At 35.6% G+C, this 23895-nt stretch overlaps 2 protein-coding genes across 14 annotated transcripts in view; both read right to left on the reverse strand.

Annotated features, from left to right (window-relative positions):
- Positions 1–23895, reverse strand: part of LOC108066035 (protein nutcracker) — a 107429-nt gene that overhangs the window by 40113 nt on the left and 43421 nt on the right. For 12 of the 13 annotated variants that reach the window (XM_044394367.2, XM_044394368.2, XM_070215320.1 and 9 more), the window contains 3 exons: positions 21654–21818; positions 21492–21590; positions 19183–19629 (listed from right to left, as the gene is read on the reverse strand). In XM_044394367.2, coding sequence (XP_044250302.1) covers positions 19183–19629; positions 21492–21590; positions 21654–21818 — 711 coding nt within the window. Of the gene's footprint in view, positions 1–9820; positions 10666–17332; positions 17557–19182; positions 19630–21491; positions 21591–21653; positions 21819–23895 lie in introns of those variants that run through there. The other variant, XM_017154353.3, reaches the window with a different exon arrangement.
- Positions 4105–5515, reverse strand: ppk27 (pickpocket 27). The gene is made up of 3 exons (XM_017154344.3): positions 4549–5515; positions 4302–4484; positions 4105–4226 (listed from the first exon to the last, which is right to left on the reverse strand). The coding sequence occupies exons 1-3, from the start codon at positions 5513–5515 to the stop codon at positions 4105–4107; spliced, it is 1272 nt and encodes a 423-aa protein (XP_017009833.3).

Here is a 23895-nt window from a genome sequence, read left to right on the forward strand (position 1 = left end):
CTCCGGGACTTACACAATGGTCAAGGGGATCGGCGGGGCGGGGAAAGCGGAAAAGCGGATTGGAAAGTCGTCGGCAAAGCAAAATCATGTAAATCGCAAAGGAGAAATTGATGCAGGCCAAATAGTCGTTAGGGGAAAAATGCGAAAAGCGAATAAAAAACGGGAAGAGCTCTTACGACCAAATCGATACAAATTATTTTGAATTATTTTTTGTAATTGGACGAAACGATTCAAGTTGGTGCGCCAAAGGAGAATACGCAACTTACTTTTACATTTTAAATCAAAGAATTTAATTTTAGGGAGAGAATAAAAAAAGAAATTAGATTTAATCTTATTTAATAATATTATAAATATTAATATTCAAAAAAATATTAAATCTTAACAACTAAGATTACAAATTAATATTTAAATCCAAAAAATCTATTTTTGCAAAGAATAATTCGATATTTATTTACATATTTATTTACAATAATAAACTAAAAAGAAACAAATAAATATCCTTCGTAATAACTTCCGTGCATAAATTGATGAGAAAAATATGGAAATACATTTATTACAACTTCCATCCTGTATGGCTTTTAAATCAAGCGTATATTTTACGAATTTCCTCATACATAAATTTACCCCCAGCAAATTCAATTTGCATTCCTTTAAACCACAACAAAATTGTCCCATATGATGGGACAACCAACGTGAATATGCTCTTTATGCTCCTTATGCCCAAAAAACCCCACTACCACCGCAAACTTATCCCCGGAAATCTAGGAAAAATCCTAGGAAAAGGAAAAGGTTGAGTAGGGGAAAAGCTTAGATAAACTACAGAATCCTTGGAACCGCCCGTCGCACGTAATTCATTTTTATGAGCTGCCACAACTTGTTGGCTCTCTGGACAGTTTGGTTTTAGCCAACTTAACGAAAACAAATGATAATCATTTTCGTTCTCATTTTCCGCCCGCAAAATGCAAATAGTCCGAAAAAACAAGTCACGAAAAATACTAAATAGATAAATGGAAAGCCCTTCCCATGGCCAAGGTTGTCTACCTTGCTTTATTTTTTCGTTTCTTTTTTTTGGGACTCGAGCCAAATTGCTGCGACTTGGTTGCAGGAAAATATCCGCGAACAATGGAAAAATCACAGAGGAAGTTGGGCAGACAGAACAGAACAGACGGCGACAATAAATATAGTCGACTGCAGACAAGTCCAAGGATAAGCTCATAATTAACTTGGCCAACATGTCGAAGCTGAGTGAGAGCAGCAGGAGCTTAAATTGAAATTGCCCTGGAAGAAAAAATAGATAAATCAGAAAAGGTGGGTGAAGGGGATTTTCTGTGGAAAATTGTTGCACAAAAATGCGTTGTAATTGCCGAAATCAAATGGCCGTAATTTACGTTGACAAGGACGACATGGAGGCACAACTACGCTTTTATTTATGCAAATCTCCTGCCAAAGGACGACGAGGAACCGAGTACGTGTGTGTGTTTCAGTAGGTGGACAGTTGAGGGAGCTGCTGGCCAAAAATGTTCCATATTAGAATTATGCAAATGAGACAGTCAACATCGATGCAGGATTCTGTTGAGAAAGGGGGTTGCTTTCGGGTTTGCCTAAATGTCCTTGGAGCCCACATCCGATCGGAGTTTGTCGAGCGGCGAACACAATGGCAGGCAATTTGAGGCGCAAGTTTAAGCTCTTCGAAATGTTTAATTTGAACCAATTTCATTTCAAGTTTGCAATGAAAACTTTTCTTCTGCCGCCCACACACACACAGACCTTTAGAAATACGTTTTTTGCACATGTTGCTAATGGTAACAATGGTCACTTGTGAAGAAATTAAACAAGTTTTTCACACCTTAAATTTCTAAGCTAACTGAAATTGCGCTTTTAGGATTTTTTTCTTAGCTAAAATAGAAGACAATTTTCATGTTTCTTATGATTTTTAGTAAGATGATAGTCCTCATCATAACATTTTTATTTGGGAGGTTTAAAATATTCGTTTTTAAAATTTAAAAAAATGCATAAATATGTTTTATGAAAAATTATAAATATGGGGGTTTATATGGTTAAAAAAAAAACATTTTTACCAGAATTGTGTTTATTAAAAATGTGGGAGTCGAACCTAAAGATATTTATTTTGTTTGCTTTGTCTTAAACATTTTTACAACTCCATACAATAAATAACTGAAAAACCAGCATTAAATTACAATTATTTTCCCCCTAAAAACTAAGAGCTATTTTCAAAGCATACCCACTTAAACTTGGGGGACTTTTCAAATATCCGAAATTAGTTGCCGCTAAATCGAACTACTCGAATTGACTGTAATGTGACACATTAAGCGGGACCAATTGAATTTTCCCCCGAAAACTGTTGCCCGGAAAAGCCAGTTCGGAATGCCTTTGATCAGAGAGGCTCATCAGCCGGGGAGAGAAATAAAAAATAATAATGTCAGGACAAGCCGCCGCCGCATACGGAATACTTTAAAAGGAATGCCGAAGGTTCCTCCGCTCGGAGATATTTATGTATAAATTTTTCGCTTCTTTTTTTTTTGTGTTTTTGGAGGCAATGAGAGGAAGGTGAAGGACATGGCATCGCATGTCCTTGCGCTTAGTGGATCTACTATGTGTGTAAAATAGAACAGATATCCGCTGCTTCGTTTTCCCCCGTAAATCAACGAAGCTTGGGAAATCACTTAGGACCATGACGCCGCCGCCCTGATAAGTTGGCGGTTTTAAAATTAATGGAGACATTCGCCTTGCTCACTGTTTTTTTCTGAACCGCCAGAAGGCTATTAAATGTGGGTGGGTGTGTAAAGGCAGCTCCTAGATTTTACTCCGTGCTTAGATTGCAGTTTTTATCACCAGATTTTTGATAATTCATGGTTTGAGATTTTTTTGTAGACCTTCTCTGTCTTAATTTTCAATTGATTGAACATGATTTGTGATAATCCGCAAAGGTCCATAAAAATTATACTTTGTTTAAAACAACTCGAGAGCTAAGATGAAAAGCTTTTCCCTAAAGCTTGTCCAAGAAAATCGTTCTTAGCTAATTTTCTTACTCTAAAAAGCTTTTCGAAGCTTTCACCTGTTACTCGGCTGCCTAGTAACATTTTCTGTTAACTAGGTTTTTAGAAATTTAAATTTTAAACGTTATAAAACTTACGCCATATAAAAGTCGCGAGACAATTTTCTTGGGAAAACTCACCTGCAATGAAAGAAAAAGAAAGAATTTTATTATTCAAAAGTTGACAAGTAGGTTGAGAAAAAATCAATACAGTAAAACGCACGCTGAAGTGCACTTAAGAAAGGCATTCACACTCGCACAATATTCACTGAGAGAAAATAACATTAAAGAATATCTTTAATGAGGAGTTTAATAAAAAAAATTACTGGCTTAAAAAAGTAAAAATATTAAAATAGTATAAATAAAAAAGTTTTTTCAAAAAGAATCATAATAAATATTTATTAAAATATTGGTATGGTCTAAATTAGTAAGTATTGTAAGAAATATTTCTACCCAATTTATTATAAAAATATTTACAATGAAATTAAGGATGTTTTATCAAGAAATTATATAAAAATGCGGGACATAAATATTATTCATTAATATTATTTCCCAACTTAAATTAAAAATTCACCTTAGATTCAACGTAAACTACCTATTCCATCAAAAAGAATAAAAATATATATTATCATGCGGATTTTTCTGGTTTGAATGTGGCTAATCCTGATCTACAAATCATATTCAATGTAAAGTAAAATATTTTTTTGCAGTTTATGTACAAGGAGACACATTTTTGTGTATCTTTTTGTTGGCGCTCAGTAGTCATCAAGTGGCCCCCCAGGCGACGAACTGCGAACAAGCCGAGACGATGAAAAGCGGGCTCAGCAGACCACTTAACCTTGATGATCGGCACACTCCACAGCTAAGCTACAGCCACCCACCCACAACACAGCAACCCACCTCCACCCTTTTTTTCGCTCATTTATTTCGCCTCAGTTACAATTCAAGTCATCAAGATTAATGCGACCCTGTCGCTCGCACGTTGTCACCGAGATAAATCACAACAGCAAATTTGAGCCCACATGGCGTATGTGTAACATTTAACTTAATTAAATCTCTGGCTGCTGCCGAAGATAGTTGGACCAGAAGCGAAAGACCATAAAGTAGATCAACTCGAAGCCGCTGATGAAAGAGCAGCCAATGCAAATGCCCAGAACGCCGCCAATGTTTGCTTTGTGGTTAAATATAATTAAAGATATATATTTAAATTTAATTTGTATTATTTTAAAAATTAAAACAAACTCACACAACATCTGATACCAATGGTAGAGTATATTTGTTTTGTACAACTGGCGTCGTGATGTTTTAAATTTAAAATTCAATTCACTGCGCCAAGGATGCAAATGTCCCAGGATATGTTTGTTTAATCTATAAAACAATTGATTGCAGAGAGGCAGACACTGGCGACACTGAGCTGGTGACCAGTTTTCTGGGTTTATTTAAATAATATTAAATTATTTTATTATTTAAACAGAGAAATAAGCGAGACTTACCCTCTACCAACTGCAAACAAGTTATATTCTCCAAAGTGCAATGCTTAAAGTTCTCCTTGCTTAACTCAAATGGATATGGCACACACTGGCAATTAATTAGCGTGGCTTTTGTTCTACAACCGTGAAGGCACTTCTCCCTACTTTCGCCCTCTTGAGGAAAATAACAACCTCGCTTTTCTATGGCATACTCTTTTAATTGTGAATTTCCCTGAAGTTCCATAACTTCTATTTCCACAGCTGCTTTTTCACCAGGGTTAATGCTAATTCTACCCAGCCAACTTGGAGCATGGACGCTAAACCCTGGGAAATTATCCTTTAAAGGATGTGCATCTTCTTGTGAGGAGTCGAGGAAAAGCGAGAGTTCTCCTGTGAGATTTTTCCTGTTTAAAACACAACAATTACCTTCGCTATAAGCTTTTAATATAAATAATTCTGAACAATTCACTTTTATATGATTAATTTCACATTTTAGTATTAGAGTTTCACAGGCGGGAGTTAAACTTAGTAAAATTGAAGTAATATTACTTATATTCAGTAAGGTATTTATATCCTTAACCTCCTCTGATTTTACAGATAAAAGATCAAAATAAGCCGAAAGCAATGACAATTTCTCGAACCAATAATCCATCGATTTATTATAAGAACTTTTTAAATCACTAGCATAACTTAGCATTTTCCTGCGACTAAATCTATAGCCACTACATATTTTTAGCTCAGGAAAACTCATTTCCTCTTCCAAAACCCTTAATTCCGAAAGATCCACAATAGTTGAATAGCTGAGAAATTCCAGAATCATTTCAAACACTGCATAACCAGCAAAAAGTATGCCAAAGCTAATAAACAAAAACCAGAAGATTCGCTGAATTCGACGTTTTCGTATAAAGTAAAGCAGGCCGAAACCATTGAGACTTGTTTTTCGAAAATATTCCACAACCGTTCTATTAAAAGCAGTGACAATTCGAGACATTTCGGCGATACTAAAGTGGCATTCGATGTCCTCAGGATATTTTATAGCCTTCTCAGCTGGGTAATTAGGGTGCTGAGATACCCGAATAGCTCCTCGAATTGCTCCAGTCAAATAAATAACGTCAAATTATATTTAATTCAACAAGTTGGGGGCGTGGCTGAGAGTAGCCATTAATGGAAATGGCAACTGTCGAGTATCGCAAGTCGAACATGCAACGACTGTCAACTGTAATTTACCAGAAAGTGCTGCAAGATACCCAGAACACACAGATACACACACCCACACATAAACACACACAAGGAAATTGAAAATATCACGCTAATGCGAGGGGTTGAATATTAATGGGATTTAGTGGGGGGAATCCCTATTCTCAATGTAAACGATGAATGCTAGATTCTCTGTAAAGCTCTCGAAATTTTTATTTGATGATTTAAATGCCTAGCAGACAATTCAATTAATCAAATCTATTTTAATTAAAATGGTGAATGTAGTTAACAATGTAGTTAATTAATGATTTAATTTCATGGATTTATATTAAAAAAAAATTTTATGATAAATAAAAAAACTTTATGAGAAAATATCCATAATTGTATTTTTAAAAAATAAGTTAAGTTGTGATAAAAAAAATTAAATAATAAAAGAAAAAGTAGTTTTCTAAACTAATAAATGCAATCTAATAAATCTATTTAAATGCCACAAGAAAACTATTTATAAGATAAAAGATTGAAAAGATTATAGTTAACCCATTTAAACTGAACATAAACCTTCGGATAAACTTTAATTGCAAGACAACCCTCTTAAAGTGAAACGATAAATATTCCCAAAACTTTTACTACATAATCCTATTTCAGCTTAAATCTCTGGCACTTGTTAGGAGAACCGAGAATAAAACTAATCAGGGAACATGTATATATTTTTGTTGCCCCGAAGCGAGAAAACGTCTCTAGTCCCCCATCTCTTTCCCCTTCCAGAACACACATACCCCTCTCTCTCTCTTACAAACTACGATAAACCAACTGGGCAAACACAAGTTGAAGAGCTAAAACGCAATGCGAACAAACAACAACAGCTGTGGGATAAAACTAAATAAAAGTGAACAACAAATTCCAATAAGAACTGAATGAAGAAGAAGCAGCAGCAGCATTCACACACTCACACAACCCACCCACACACAATAATTTCCGGTTCAATTAAACGCTTGTTTATTTATTTATTTATACGTAGCTTCTACGGGTGTTCGACTTTTGTGAGAGGGGATTGGATATAAACCGAAGGGGGTGCGGGTGGGTTGTGTTTTCGATTTAATTGTGGGGGCATAGACTTAAAAGAAGAAGCGAACATTCCACTAATTTGTTTATGAATGAACTTGGCCCACAGAAAAAACGTCAAAGCGAAAAATATGGCACAAATGTCAAAGATGAAAAAGATTTTTTTATTCCATTTAGTGAGGGAAATATCGGATTTCAAGAAGAAATCAAACGGATTACAATGAATAATATTTATTATGTATTTCAAGAAAAATTATTTATTTATTTATATAAATATTGTGTATATTTTTTAGAGATTGTGGGGAATAATCTATTTTATTAGCTAGTCAATTAAATTACTGCTCTTGTTAATAACTGAGAAAACGCCTTGGAATGGGTTAATCCCGTCAAGAAAGTGGCGACCTTACAACGGATTAGCAAAGTGGTTAAAGGCGAATGCCAGAGGCGAAATTTATGCAGCCGTAAAAGCGGGGAAATTGCTAAAGGGGCAAAAGGGGTTAAGGAAACTGGAGAAGATAAGTGGCGGTGGCGAAGGGGGTGATTCAAGGGGCAGGAAGACAAGGGCAACTAACCGCAAAATGATTGCATACTTTAATGGGCGAAGCACTTAGGCAGCCTCCTTCACCCCCTTCAAAACCCCTTCCTCACCTCCTTCCTAAACCCCTTCTTACCCCCTTCTTCTCTCACTTTCTCTACGGTTGTCTCGATTTCCTCGCTTCCGCTGTAAAATTGCATCAGTAAAAATAGCGAAAAAATTGAATAAAACTAACTAGAAGAGAAAAAGTGGGCGGAAATGGGCGTGTGCAACGCATAAATGTGAAAGGTTAGACTTGCAATGCGTGTCAGGAATGCAAGAGAGCCAGAGAAAATATAGGAGAGAGAGAGTGAAGAAAGGGGTGAGAGAAAGCAGCGGGCAAAGAAAAGGGTTAAGTGCTTACTCATACTTTGTGGCTTATGGAATGCAAAAGCAAAGAACAGCTTATAGGGGGAGAAAGCCAAGAGATAAAGGTGGAGAAAGCGGGAGAAAGGAGGCTGCTAAGTGCCCAAAGGCATTCTCAGCCATCGCAGGTCACAGGAAATGCCTCAAACGAGATGGTTGGAGAATGCTAACCATTCACAAAGAATTTCGAATTCCAGGTGTTAAAAATAAAGTAGGAATACACGAAATATTTCAGTACCTACAAATGAGTGAATAAGAACAAGTCCGGCATCTTAATAAAAATAAAATTAACTAAAAATGGCTTTCAAAATTGAATTTAAATGGATTTATTTTAAACTATAAACTTTTAGAATAAGAGAATAATAAAATACAATATTTATTTATATACCCTTGAACAAAAGATATCTTCAAATAGTTTTAGAACCTTTTTTTGTAAAGTGTTACCTATTTTTTTCGGGCTATTAAAACTAACATTCAATTAGGATTAACCCCAAACTAACCACCGATCAAACAATGAAATAATGCAAGGCTAAGCTTGACTGACAATCAGGACAAACAGTAGAACCACAAGGTAAGCAGAGAATGCACTTCACCTCTAAACAAATCAAGCCACCGCCACGTATACGTTATATACCTTTCATATCCCAATCTAACCAGACAAACAAACTCAAGGACTGAACCATTACACCCCCCGAAAAATCCACAAACATTCGGCTAGAAAACAACAAGGAAAGTGCAAAAGGCAACATAAAAATCACATTGCACTCAAAAAGGCTATCGAGTAATTTACACACACAGGGTCACAAAAAATAAAGACCGACAGGACAAGAAAGAAAAAAGTAGTAAAAACCATGAAAAGCAGCGAAAAACCAAAAAGCACAGTAGAAAATCACCAAGCGAAATGCATAAAAAACCAAAATAATCGAGTTGCTATAAAAAATGTTATAAATCACTGTTAAGGGAATGTTGAGTAGAAAAACTTAACAGTGCGAGAGAGGAAAATGAGGATAAAGAGCGCGCAGGATGCAGAGCGCAGGCTCTCATTTCCACTTGTGTGACGTCGTCGGTGACGTTGCATAGAAAAATGCGAAAATGCGTGTGCAGCAGAATGCGAGAAAAACCGAAAAAGCGTGACAAAAAGCCTCAAGCTGCAATTCTTTTTTTCCTGAGATTTTCCCCCTTTTCTTTGAGAGCCGCCTAATGAGCGGAAGGAAAAACCAAACGAGTGAGATGGGAAATTCGTGGGTGGTCGTTGACAGGTTGACGATTGACAGTTGAAATGCATTTGGATGGAAAGGGGATCGACTGAAAGATACTATATAACTGACAACTACCACAAAACTTAAAGAAACTTTTTTTTTCAATTAGCCCAGAACTTTTTATAACTCAACCATAGCTATAATCCAACTTCTTTGGAAACACACAGTATTTTGTAAAAACTTTTAAAGAAAAACTTTTTATTGACTTTACTATTAGTTATCGTTAAACTTTTTTTTATAAAAAGTGAAGAATTTAGATGACACTTAAAAATGTATGTCTTTAATGGGTTTAAGCTTAAATTTAACAAATTAACTTAAATAAGCCATCTATTCATTCATGAGTACCAATGCACTCCTTAATTCATTCCTGGAAATATTCCACATGCCTTTACCACTCAATTCACATACTCATTCGCATCCTCTTCACATTCCACTTTACACTGGTAAACAAAAATTTGTTTTAATGAAATAGATTAAAAGCCATTTTTTATAATTTAAAATTTCTGGAAATTGCATAAAGAATTAATACACTTGTAGTAATGATTATAATTTTCCGAATAATGTTTTGTTTTGTAACATTTTCCCCCTGTCCGAAAATCTGGAAAAAAATAGAGTTCTTAATCGCAATCAAATAAAAATGCATTACGCATAAATAAATAAATATGGAAAAATTAAAAGTAATATGGAAAACTCAAAAGTTAGCCAGTTAAATTTGAATATCTAGTAAAACGGTCGTCTAAAAAGAATATCATGATTTATAAATATTACTTAATATCACTTTAAACCTTTTTTTTCTGTGTATTCACATACTCGTATTCGGCACTTGATTCTTTCCTACCTTTGAAACAAGCACAACCCATGATGTAGCCCATCATCAGCGTGGCTTTGATGTCGCCCTTCAAGCTGATTCGCTTGTCTCTCAATTAACTTCTTATCCTTTCGAATTTTTTTGTTGTTGTTTCGATTTGTTAAAGTTGTTGTTATTGGTGATTTTGTTGGCGTTGTTTTGGTAGTTGTTGATTTTGGAGTCTTGGAAAAGTGAACGACATTGGGAAAGTGAGTGGAAAATGGCAGTTATGGGAATATAAACTTAATCTTTCGCCGGTTCGCAGCTCACGGTGTCTTTTTTCAGGAGCATGTATTATATTATTTAGCACGCAATCTGCGTTTATGGGACCTTAGCGTCGGACCTTATCACTCTTAACGGTTAACGGTTAAATGGGAATTTATGCAATAAGCCCCATGAAACTTTTATTTATTACTACACACGCACACACTTTGATTTACACTTGACTTTATCACAAAATTCTAGTTGTTGATTGGTGTTTTGTAGTTGATTGGTGTTGTTGTCTATAGCTAATAAAGCCTTCAATTTGATTTCGCTTTACGTTTGTGCTCTTTTTTTGTTATATTGATTATCACTTAAAATTGGTTTGCGTTTCTTATGTTGCCTCTCTGATTGCCTTTCCTTATTTGGCTCTCTTTTCTTGGTATTATCTGTGTGCGATGATTGTGGAAAATTTGCTCATTCTCGATGATTTCACTCGTTGCTTTTTTATATCTCCTCGTCTTTTTGTTGTTGCTTTTTTCAATTGTGCGTTTGCATTTTATAATTTATTTTACTTGATTGTGCAGTTGTTGTGGTTTGTGAATTTTAATTTATAGTATCACAAAAGAGAATCTCTGACACGCCAGCAGGAACCAATTAAAATTTGTATTAATAATTATGTGAAATTAATCATAAACATTTAAGGAAGCTGTAAACGCTTTTTGTGCTTGTATTTTATATACATTTTGGGGTTGATAAATTGGATGACTTTATGTTGAAAGAGACGAATAGGCGAGGGCATTTACTCGGGAAATATATTTATAGCCGGGGGATCAAAATGCGTCCAAGTCTCGAGTTTAAATTGGTTGTTAAACTCACAGTAAATAAATGTCATTAATTTCAGATGATTCATTCATTGAAATAATTTGTGGAATTTTTCCAATGAATTCGATTGCCAAAAACTCAAAACGCGAATTCTTGAGAATTTCTAAATATTTCAATAATTGATTTAATTTATTTATCACAATGTTATTCATCGCACTTTCTAATCTATTTTACGCAATCAACCATTGGCCTCTCAAAAAAACACTCATGACCACTTTACACACATGGTTTAAATTTCAGTGGAAACTTTAAAATGGCAATGCTGCCCACTTGAAAGCCACTGGACTGAATTGTGGCCATATTTGCTTAAACAAGCAGCCCATTGTCCATAAATAAGCGTCAGACACAAACAAAAACAACACACTAGCCGAGAAACTGTCAGTGGCCCAAATTGATAAAGATTATCCGAAAGCCAATGCGACAGGCACGGCGACCGATGCCAGAAATGAAAAGCTTATATATACGTATAAAAAAGAGGCGGAAAAACAGTGACTGCATTGATCAAAAATCCACCCACAAAATTTTCAATTTAAATTGAATTCAAACTGCGGGTAATGGGACTTTTACTTCATTCAATGCGGTTCTACGATTCTACGGGAATAAATAAGCTTGAATAATGAGAAATGAAATACCGGAAGTTGCAGTGAGACAAATTTCTCGCCAGCCAATTGTTCATAATTAAACCGGCAGACAACAACAACGAAAATCAAACATGGGAAATCAACGAATGAACGACCGAGCGACCACATCAAGTATACGCCACCATAAAAGTGAATTTTTTGCGCGCGAGAATTATAATTGATGGCGCCCACATTCTGGTACCAATATCTCTTCCATATCTCTCCGAAAAACCCCCTCAAATAACCCCTCCCGCGCTTCTCGTATCGCCGTGTGGATTTTATAGCCCCGGCTGGAGGTCAGTAGCACATGCCCGATGCTTCCAGAGAGGTGAAAAATTTCAACGGGGGGCCGGGGGCGGGGGCAAGACATTGACATTGTCATCATTCGACTTTTATGGCGCCTTTAAAAATGTATCTCGAAATTGTTGCCATCACTGGAGCGAAGATGGCGAAATGCGAGATGAGTAGCAAGTGGAGGAAGTGAAATTATAAGTGGGAAAGCGAATTTAAAATACCCTACAAATTAAAAAAAATATATAACCATAAAACAAATTTTCTAGACACTGAAGTTGAATCAGTCATATAAAAATCCAATATTAATTATTATAATTATATTATAAAAATAAATTTTAAAGCAATATAAATAAAATAATAAAATAAATACCAAAATAAATAAAAAGTAATAAATATATTATTTTTAAAAATTATTTAAAATATTTAATTTTACACTTTTTGTTAACGAAGTCCTATTAATATTTTTACTATAAAATTAATGCATTTTCTACCCTTTTCCAAATAAACATTCACTCCCAAAAATTAGTAGTGTATTTTTGTGAAATGAAAAATGAAAAAATGAAAGATTTTTGTGTGCTGTTCAGTTTGTTTTTCGCCCATTTGCTCTTTGGCTTCGCCTTTAACAATATGTTTACACTGGGGGAATGGGAATGCGAAAACAATAAATCGGAAAAACGGCGAAAAGAATTTCCTAATTAATGAGCTCGAGGCTCGAGGAGACGGCCGAAATACTTGTGTATATATCCGGAGAAATATAAATTTGAACAACAAATTAGCCGAACCACCCACCCAGCGGCTGGAAAAGTGGAAATACAACAGAGAGGAAAAGCGCTCTAAGGTAAGAAGGCAAGAAAAATGCGAAAGCGAACCCTGTTTAGTCATTTGCATGTGTTGCTGTTGCTGTTGTCTGGTGAACAGGAACCGGATATCCAAATGTCGGAATTACGAGCGTCGGACATGCAACCGAAAAAAATAAAAATATATATATGAAAATATAGGAGTGGTCGTTGGACATCAGCAAAACACACGTCTCTATTTGGTCACCCCGATTCGACTATATTGACTTTGCCCCCCAACCCAGAGGTTATTTTTTTGTTTTCTGGATTTTAATTAGCCAAATTAAATTCGCTGGCAAACAAAACACAGCTGTGAATGAAAATCGATTTAGCGCCGCGCGACTTGCACATTAATTTCCATTATAATAGAGAGATATTGTTGTCCGTCCGTCGGGAGGGTAAACAAATTGAAACGAATTCATTCATCAGGTGACCTCAACTAATGAGCCGGTCAGCCAGAGCAAATAAAGCCAGAAAACCACATACAGGTGGAATGCCAGAAAAGTTGGAACTAAAACCGTAGGGAAAATTCAAGAGTTGGTATTAATTTAACGTTTTTTGCTTCATCAAATCCATTTATTATTAGGTGAAAAAATGTTGACCCACATGAAGGCTTGAATAATTTATTTCTTTTCACAAATTTAGTAAATTTAACTTTGTTAACTTTAAATTCATGAAATATAAAACTGTATAGAAAATTCAAAAATTTAATGCAGCTTTTTAAAAGTGACAAGATTTTTTGGATTTTCTAAAAAATTATTCAAATTTTTTAAGAATGGATTTATTTTTATAAATTTGTTACTTGATTATTATACACCCTTGATGAGTAAGTTCCCTATAATCTTCGAGAAAAAGAAGCGAGGAAAATATTAAATAGCCGGCAGAGATTACGAATGTTGTCAGTTTCGCTTTGAGGCAAGACAGCAGAAATTTCCACACACAATACTCCACTTTCATTGGCCCCCCGACTAATTGTATTATCAGGTTGACTCAATTAGGTATTGTGTACACTATATAAAGAAAGATATATACCTACACATACAATATATTGCTTATCTTCAGCTATGCGGTTTTAATGAGATTTCATTTTAGGGAAGAAGAGAATCTTTATTAGATTAAAGTGCGGAGATTGGTATGGGAAATACGATATAGGGAATGGCAAAAGTAAATATTGTATAATAAATTATATATCTCTGGCAAATATTTTATCACACATTCTTCATATCTGACTAAAGCAAACATTGTATCATAAACTGTATGGACTTTTTTCTTTTTGTTTGCCAAGACTTGTTGTGCAAATATTTAACCTGATAATATATAAGTTCTATAGGAGTTTTTATTAATAGTTAAGAAAATAAAAAAATTAGGATTTTTCCATTTGTAAGTTTAAATTTAAAATTGTTAAATAAATCTTTTTGTTATAGAAAAATACCATTATCAATTTTAAAATAAATCTGGTTATCATACAAAAAAACCCATTTAAATAAACAATTTGTTATATTCTAAATGGAATTCTTATAGGATAAAGCGGTGGCAAGACAAATGCTCCATAATAAATTATTTACCTATATAAAAGAATATATTTTTCGCTTTGTTTAGTCGATATCTCTTCAGTCTGGCAGTTCAATATGCCCTCTTATCTATCTAAGCAAACTTTCATTTTTCTTTTCAGTGGTCATTAACTCTAAGCACTTGGCCATAAAAATGAAACTAATGGCCATAACTCACTTAGTTAAGTCCCACTGCGGGGGGAAAATGAGAACAGAGCAACAGGAGCATTGGACGCCCCGTGGTCGCGGGATGAGTGTTCACTGTACGGCGCACTCTCATTACAAAGTGCGTGACCTAGGCCAACACAATGACTGCAAAAGTGTTTTTCTCAGCGGGATTGGCTATCAGTTTGATGACTGCCCGTATTATTACACAAAGTCGAGGAACTTGAGCTCCCGATGATTCACCCAGTGGATAAGTACAAATAACACAGAAAAAAAGAAGAATAAAGAATATATAAAAATGGCAATTTGTTAGTCAAATGATTTTGAAATCAAAACACACATACACTCGCAAACAGGCTCTTCACACGGACACACACTGATGCACTGCAGGGATGCAATGGGAAAACAAACAGGAAAAAGGTGGTCGACCTCGCGAAGGGGGAAAAAAAAGGTTGCAAAATTACAAGAACAGGAAATCCTCGTAGAAAATGCTTTAAAAAAATGTACAAAATACTAGAGAATTTTAAAAGTAAGCCCATTTAATATTTATAAGCTATTTTTATGCTTTTCCATTTAAAAATCTGGATTGTTCTTCATTTTAAAATGCAAGAATTTTAAAAACAATGCAAAACAATGAATGGGACAGAGAAAATAAGAAGGATATACCCATGTAGAGAGCGGTGAGAAAGGAAAACAAAGGGAGCGGAATTGAGAAGGAGAAAGAGAGAAATGCAGAGAAACCAAGAGAGAGAGAGAAAGCCGCCCAATGGCAGGCAACACTTTTGCCAGCCGTCAACGCTGCGTATGCGTAATGTGAGCGAACAGTCAACAGAAAGTGGAATGGCGGAAAATTAAAGTTTAGTGCACGCCGCCCCTGGCTGCCCCCCTTTTACATTTTTTGTAATATTTCCCCCAACCCCCTTTTGCGTCACCCCCCTTTTTTCGACAGCTCCAACGACTTCCTGACGTGCAGGCGAGCGCAATTTATGGCGTGGCAATGCGTATAGCTGGGGGTGAGGGGGGTGAAAATGGGGCAGGGCTGCCCCCCAAGGGGGATTCCAGAAGGCAACACCCTGTAGACGAGGACTAGGGTGTCCTTCTCTAAGCTAGATTATAAAAGCATTTATATTCATCACCTTAAATGGCCATTTTTCGTGTGGACTGTCCTGTTACTAAAAACTGTCTAGCTTTTGATTTTAAAAGTTCTTAAAAAAATTTTTTATAAGATTTATTTTAACTTTAGACTATCTAAAAAAAATTATAAAAATATTTTTTTTATTAAAAAAATATTATTTAAACTTAAACTTTTGTATTAGTTTATAAAAAACTAATAAACATTTGGAGAACACTACGTATGAGTAATGACCGCCAGAAATCTGCATTTTAATTCCCTTTTCAAATCCTTTCTTTTTCTTTTAATTAAAAACTAGAAATGCAAAAAGATATCACCCTGTTTTCACAGACATACATAAATTAAACTGCATGTTTGGTCAGGGAAAAGTGGGCGGCAGAAGTTCAACCGTGTTTAATTTGCCTTCTTACACTTTTCCTCTCTTTTTCGGCCCTAATGCACTCGCATGTTGCATTTACACAAAAATTTCCTTTTTTGTGTTTTTTTCCTTTTTGGAACAAAAATATTTTTGTTTCGCTTTTGTGGGCTTTGTTCGTCGGCGAAACGAAGGAAAATACAAGAGGCAAATGTTTTCCTTTTTTGTGATTTTTGTTTCTTTTTTCCCGCTGGTTCATTTGGTTTGTTGTTTGTTTTATGATTTTGTGGGTGGCGCTGACGAAGCATTCTCTCTTTCCCCGACTTTTTCTCGTTTTATTTTTGTTGTTTTGCTCAGTCAATTTAAATTGCATTTATTCAAATTTCGTTGACAGGGCTTGCGGTTTGAAAAGAATGCAATGACTTGGCAAGGAACTTTAAGCCGTGGTTTCCTTAAGGAAATCGGTAAACTTAAGCAGGTGGCCTCTACAAAGTTAGTTTGCAAGCTCTGGAAATTCCTCTAGGAACAAACAAAAATAACTAAATAGCAAAGTTACCTAAATTTTTTAGAACTTATAAAATATTTCATGAATTTAAAAATATGCTATGCAACTTTAGTGTTTGTCATTCCATTTGTTTAATAAAGCCTCTTATGAAGCTATAAACTCTGGAGATAAGAAAAACGTTGTACAAACTGGATGACAATATGACTAATTGGGATATTTAATACTTCCAGCGATTAAATAACATATTTTTACCAGCACAAATAAACATGAAAAATTTTTAAGCTCCGTTTTCTTAACCAGATCTCCTTAAATTTAAATACGAAAATATGGAAATTTTTCATTGAACCTGTTTCTATCTTTCCAAATATGACTAATTGTGACATTATATATTTTTAAGTCAAATGTCTTTGGGTTGAAAATGTAACCTTTAAAACATGATTTGGTAATATGAAAAGTAATGTAAAAAATTTTTTGGTAAAAGATTGAAGAGTTTTTATAAAAATTCTAAATATTTCTTTTAAAATTTTCTTTGTTTGATATTTTTATATTTTTTGGATTATATCACTTTTTAAATTATTTTAAATTACTTTTTATTTTTTAATCGATTTGTTTTAGAATATCCATTGCATCCATTGCAATGTTGTACAATATTTTACTCTTTTAAGGGTAACAGTTCCACCCTAAGAACGTTTTTGCTAATGCATTAGTAATCCTTCACCAAGATTTCAATGGACACTTGACTCTTAGTTCTAGACATTCCCATTCGCGGCTGATTGATAGTTGCAGTATTTTATGAGAGGTAGTTTACGATTACTTCCTCGTCGGCGGCGTTTGTTTACCCTCGAGTGGAGCATTTCAGGGAGACCTGAGAGAACCGGCGTATCACCCATGTGACTCCGAAAATACAAGCACAAAAAGCGAAAGGTAAACAGGCCGGTCAAAATATTTAACGGCAATTACTTTTGCGTATTGTTATTGGCCACTACACTATTATTATTATGCATTATGTTATGTACACGGGTAAATTACGTATTATTTATAAAGCACTTTACTCGCATAATATCTACGATTTCCTATACCGATTTTTGTTGATTTTTCGGCTGTTTTTCTTTGGTTTTTTTGTGTTATTATTTTCTATATATAATATTTTTTCGACGGACGCGACGAGAACGCGTTATAATGTTAACTGAACTGGATGAGAACTGAATCCAATTGGAATCGGGTTTCCTATAAAAATGCCCCAACGAAATAATAACGAAAAAAAGAGAGAGGAAGAGAGCGACGAAGAGAGGGAATGGAGGAAGTGGCGATAAAAGAGTAAGCTCCCCAGCTCTTTCAGAAATCGAAATATAAAATAAACAAAAGCGCAAAACGTGCGCAGACTGTGCGAAAGAGAGGGCGCGAGAGATGTAACCGTATGCCGGTTGCAGCTTCTCAGGGAGAGCGAAAGAAAGGGGTAGATGCGGCCAGAAAGAGAGGGCAACATCGAAATGCAAACGACAATAAAAAGCTTCAAAGTTAAGTCAACAAGGCAGCGACATGAAAATTTAATAGTCATCAAAAAAGAAAACAAACTGGACGATAAATGTACGAGGCTGTGCTAATTATCAGAAGAATATAAAGATGGAGATGAAGAAAAGAAGCCGAAAACTCTGGAGATTCTCCAGTAGCAGCGCTTTATGCCCATTTAAGTGTTATGGCAAGTCTGCCAGGCATCCCTACATTTTTCAGTTACAGTATGCCCTTGCTAAAACAAATCTAAACTTAAAAAAAAATATTTTTTTTAATACTTTAAAACTTTAACTTTAAAAAAATTTAAAAGTATATTTTAAGATGTTTTTTATATTTAGTTAAAAATTACGAAACGTGAAATCTATTTTAGAATTAAAAATAATTTTAAATAAATTGTTGGATAAATGGCAAACTTTGATATTATATATAAAATCTATTTATCTACTTTAAAAATAATAGAATCGTTTTAATCTCCTAAAAACGTAAGATATTTAATTTATATGAAGTTTTGAAATCTAAGCTCCACTGTCTCCGTCTGAGAATCCCATTTAGTTACTTTAACGTGCGATAAACTTTTCGTAAACTGCCCCAAGTGCTCCGAAAAGATTTGAAAAGTGAAAAAGCAAACACGGATACGAAAGAATAGAGTATTTGCATATATATCTACATAAACGTGTGTGTGCGTGGGTGACCCTTAACTAGGCGTTAACTGAGCCTAAATGGGCTTTAAGTGTCTCTAATTTATGGCTTATGTTGATGACGAAAACAAGAGGAACAGACAACTGCGATGGTCACTTAAAAGTTATGGTTAATATGCATACTGTGGGGACCAACTACCCTTCAAAAAACGTGTAATTTTGTGGGCGTTTCTCATTTTTTTTAAATAATTTTAACTTAACGTTTATATAAGAACTCGGTTTTATTTAAGTTCCCGCCTTATATGCATGAACTGCTTGCTTTAAGAGGATAAACTGCTTTAACATCTTTTAAAAAATATTATATTGCATACTTTTCGTCTTTTCGTGAAAATAATATCCATACATTTAGTGAGCGCGCATTTTGAAATGTAGTGCACATTGCACTTTAGTAAACTGCACTGCTTGTAAGTAATATGTAGAATGCATTTAACCCTCGATAACTTCCAGACAAGTGGACGTGGAAACCTAATTTTTTTTTGCAAAAATCCTGTTTAATTAATACTAAATAAATTAAAAAAAAACTAATCCCAATATTCCACTCCAATCTTCATTCATTCATAACATCCTAAAAGTAATTAATATTTCTCAATAAAAACTCACCGTTATTGTTGCTGATGGCGAATCGCTGCTGCAGCTGCTGTGCCAGCGCCTGGTGGTGCTGGGCCAGTGGAGTCAAGGGCGGAGGCGGTTGACCCACGCCCAATTGCTGTGGCGCCGACTGCGAATGCGGAACGCCGCCGCTTTGGGAGGACGTGTCCGAGGAACCGTCGCCACCGCCACCCACTCCGCAACCGCCACCCACAAGGCCATTGGCCATGGCATTCTGCGGATTCTGTCCGTTGAACTGCTGCACGGAGATCGAGTTGGGCAGCCCCTGGTTCAGCTGCTGCTGGGCGGCGGAGATGAGCGGATTGCCGGCGGTGCCGTAGGTGGTGGCATTTATGGAATTGTTGGCCTGGCTCATGGAATTATTGTGGACGGCTGAGTTGAGCAGGGAGCCGTTGGCGGTGGCTCCGCTGTTGCTGCTGTTGTAATACGACTCCTCGCCTGCAAAGTCAAGGGGAAATGGGAAACCAATGACCATTCGTAATTGAATCTTTAGAAATAGCTGGCAGACTATTCTCTACTTATATTGTAGGAGAAAGTTACAGGGAATTAATACAATGAAATGGTTGGACGTTCAGAATAGGTTATACTTATATTTTCTTTTATGTACGAAGTTTGTAAAGGTAAGTACAATTAAATAGAATATCTAGAAAATATAATATTATGAACTAAAGCCTCTCTAATTTTTCTAAAATAATAACCCTATTTTTAAAAGCTTTTAAAGAAATATCTCAGAAGAAGGTAAATAACCTCTGGTGAAAAAAAAACCTTGAAATTCTTAAAAATCTCCAAGTATATAATTCCAAGAAATAATTAGCAAAAACCCCGGTTAAAATAGCAAACCCATTCATAAAAGCTTTATCTTAGCAACAACTGTTAAGAGCTTTCTCTTCGGAGAAAGCCTTTCCCTAACTGGCGCCATCTGTGGTCGAGTGGCGGCCGAAAACTGCTTGCTTTGCCTGCCGCAAGCAGCTCAAAGTTGAGGTAGGTTCTGGATTCTCGCCATAAAAATCTCCCCCTTCTCCTTTATTTTCCGTCCCCCTTCTCACAATCTCATTTGAATGCATTTCGCGTTTTATTGTGGAAAGGCTTCTTCTTGTCTTGTTTCCCCTTGGATGCCTACAACAACTGCCCATGGGCATGGACAATTAGCCGCCACTGATTAATTGACATTTAGCGGAAAAGTCGCGACTTGGCGACGAGACAGCGACTCGTAAAGTCTGTTGACAAGGCGCCTCCTTGAGATGCCACGCCCCCACTGTCTCCTCACTTAACTCCTTCGCCTTTTACACTACACAAAAATATTTACTCTATGTGGAAAAATCTTAGCTCTTCAAGAACGAAAAAAGTAAAATAAAAAACGCGAATTCTTTAGCATCTGTAAGCCCTAGTAATAAGCTTAATTAAATTTTCTATATAATTTTTTGCTTTCACCACAAATATTAATATTATATTATGTAGAAAATATGTATAATAAAAATTAAAACGCAATTTCTTCAGAATCTTTAGGCCAACCTTGAAAATATTACTGAATTTCTTTTAAATTCTAAACTAATTTTAGATTTTGTTACTGTGTAGCCCCCATTAATTTTCTTCTTTCACCACAACCTGGCCAATTGACGAGCTGTCACAGCTCAACTACGCAACTCAAGCGGAAGGAAGACGCTTCTTCTTCGGCTAGCAAACAATTTAGCAGAGTGCTAACCTGTCTAGTTACGCACATCGGGGAGATGGGAGGGGTTTTGAAGGGGATGAGGGCACATCACACTATAAGCCATGGCTATATCGTGCGTGGCTTATGGCCAATTTCCGTTATGCTTGCGCTTGCTTTTGTTGCTCTTCTTCTGGTTAAGCCGTAAGCAAAACTTGCCAACAATTGGCAGCCAACAAAAAGTTTTGTTGCACATGGCTTATGAAAAAAAAACCAAGAAGAAATAAAAACAAAGCAAAAATATAACAAAGGAAGAGAAAAAGAGGAGGGGTCTCCAAAACTTGTGGGAACAATAAGCAAGTTAATTTGTGCGCTTGGCACGCATTAAGAGATTCAGCAAATGTAAATGTTGATGTTTTGCTTGGAGGTTTCTTTTTGCGGTTGTACTTAAATATTGAGTTAGAAGAACAAAAAAAATTTGTATTTTTTTTTTATTTTATTTGAGGAAATTGTGTGTGACTGAAGAATTCGCGTTTTGAGAAAAGGCTTCACATAGAACGGATTTGTATTTCTTACACATATTGTATATATTCATAAATATTTATATTTATTTAAGTAGGCTATTTTATTTAAATATTTTTTTAAAACTTACCTGGTTCTGGAATATTGCCCAGGGGACTCTCAGGCATTAGAATCCCCTTTTGCACTAGCTCATCACGATTGGCACGCACAGAAATCTTACGCTCCAAAGCTGATACAAAATTCATAAATATATTATAAAATTATTCTAAATAAATATATTTTATTAACTTACATTTGGAGGCCGCCTCGAACTTCTCGCTCTTCTTTTTCCGCCTCCATTTCCAGGGCTTGAAGAATCTGCCCAGGGCACTGAGCTTGCTCTTCCGTTCCAAGGGCGGTGTCCTGGTGCCCGAACCCAAGCTATTTGTGCGTATGGCAGCTCCATTCTGTTTCTTAGCTGCAATTGAAAAATGGAAACGAAGAGGGGCACAATTAGCAATTAGCATACATATGGCAAACATTTTCATTGTAAAACGCTCTTGCGGAAACGGAAGCAGGCGTTCCCCCATTTTGGGCCACCGGTTATTAAATGGACGCATTCCACGCCCACTTTTTTACAGCTATTGTGAAGGAATGTTGTTTTTCATTTTTGCTTTTTAGCTTCCATGGAAAATATGTGCAAACTGCTAGGTAAACTATTATGGCTTTTGTTGCACTTTTACACGATTGTGCAATCATTAATGAGCAGCTTTAGAGGCTAGGAATTTAGTAATGATGCAATGGTGCGTAAAATGCTATTATTCAGGTCATTAAAATGGAATACTTTTAGGGGATTAAAATAGGAAAATAAAAAACAAACACGAAATATTTATACTTTGTATGTTTTATGAAATAAGCATATAAATATAAATAAATTCATGTGGTTCTTGGAAATGATTTCAATTTTCTATCTACAAATTTATTATTATATTTTTTTCCGGTTGAGCAGAGCTTGGCCAAACACACAATTGATGCGGGGTTAGAAATGGGAGAAATACGCAGAGAAACCCAAGCAAAAGGATTGCAGATAAGGTAAAGAAAAGTCAATAAAAACAGGCACTAGATATGTCGACTTATTCCGGAGACCCGCCCACTTTTTTCCACTGCCATTGATGCTGCTTTTCAGATAAGCTTTGGTATGGAGCATAAAAAAAATACACCCACATAGTGAAAAACTTTGAAGTGCTGCCTGCATTGAAGCGTTGAAATTAGGCTACCTGAGAAATAGGAGAAAAAACGAGGGACTTTGAGGTAAGAAAAAATATACAAAAAATAAGGGGGACCAACTGTAAAACTACTGCAAATGGGCTAACAACTATTTGGCTTCATGATCTTCTTACCATAACTGGGCTTCTCTGCTCCAATTGTGGTCAATTGTTGGTCAACAGCAGGCAGTTGCCATTTCCCAGTTACATAATAAAAGCGAGGGAATGGGGCAAAGAAGCATCCAGCATCTTTAAGTTGCTTCTGGTTTTCGCTTTGTGTATCTCAGTAAATGTGTGTCACATTGAGGGAATTACTTTTGCCAACAGCAGACGCCCCACAAAGAATAACACAGCTAGGAAAATCTTTGACTCATTTCGATTGGCGCCAACAAAAGAAAATCGTCGAGTGGCAGGCAGGGGGGAAATTGCGGAAAATACCCGGAAAATTGGGTGACAAATTTTCGGGGTGAACATATTTATTTATGAAGAAATTCTGGCAGACACCACTCAGTTCTTTGTATACAAATTTAATGGATTTGTTCATGATCTTTTTTATTAGTTTGATGTTTATTGTATTTAATTCTGATGAAAATCGTCATTACATTTAATTATATTTATGATATTTATTTAGTATTTATTTTATTAATTCTTCTCACTAAGGAAACTTTTAAAAATTTAATTCACATCCAATGCAAACATCTAAATTTATTCAACTGCTTTTCATTTTGTTTGTTATTTGTTTTCAATTCAATTATTCATATGACTGAGAAACAAAAAATAGCCACATGCATCTTCCCACACAGCCGTTAATTAATTTCAAATTAATATGATTCCCACAGCAAAAAGGCTATAAAACCAGCATACCCACAGTCGGGGCAAGCAAATTACACATCATCAGAATCTCAGCACGAGACCAGAAATTGTTAAGGCGAAATGGCAATTTCGGACGCGTCGTCGTCTTCCCCAATTTCCGCGGCTGTTCCCCTTTATTTTTATGGCCCAAAGGGAAAACCAAATACAAAATCAGGCAAATAAAGTAGCGTACATGTATGCAAAAGCACAACAACGTTGTCGTCATTATAATATTTTTTTATTTCATTTTTCTGTGGCGAGAAACCGGTTTTTCGGAGCTTCGTCGACGTTTGAATGAATGCAGCTTCCAAGATTTTGGCTTCTAAAAAAGCGTCAGCGACTACAACAACAACGACTACAACAAAAGCTAGTGAAGGGCGCGGCAAATACAACAACAAAAACAATAATAATAATAAAAACAACAAAAATCCAAAAAGT

Source organism: Drosophila takahashii, chromosome 3L, assembly GCF_030179915.1.
Source record: "Drosophila takahashii strain IR98-3 E-12201 chromosome 3L, DtakHiC1v2, whole genome shotgun sequence".
Classification (NCBI taxonomy): domain Eukaryota; kingdom Metazoa; phylum Arthropoda; class Insecta; order Diptera; family Drosophilidae; genus Drosophila; species Drosophila takahashii.

Bases quoted from the DNA above. Each gene is read 5' to 3' on its own strand.
- ppk27 (XM_017154344.3), bottom strand. From the start codon at position 5,515: ATGTCTCGAATTGTCACTGCTTTTAATAGAACGGTTGTGGAATATTTT. The intron at 4,485-4,548 runs GTAAGTCTCGCT...AAATAAACCCAG, and splicing joins TTGTTTGCAGTTGGTAGAGG to AAAACTGGTCACCAGCTCAG. The intron at 4,227-4,301 runs GTGAGTTTGTTT...TTAACCACAAAG, and splicing joins CCATTGGTATCAGATGTTGT to CAAACATTGGCGGCGTTCTG.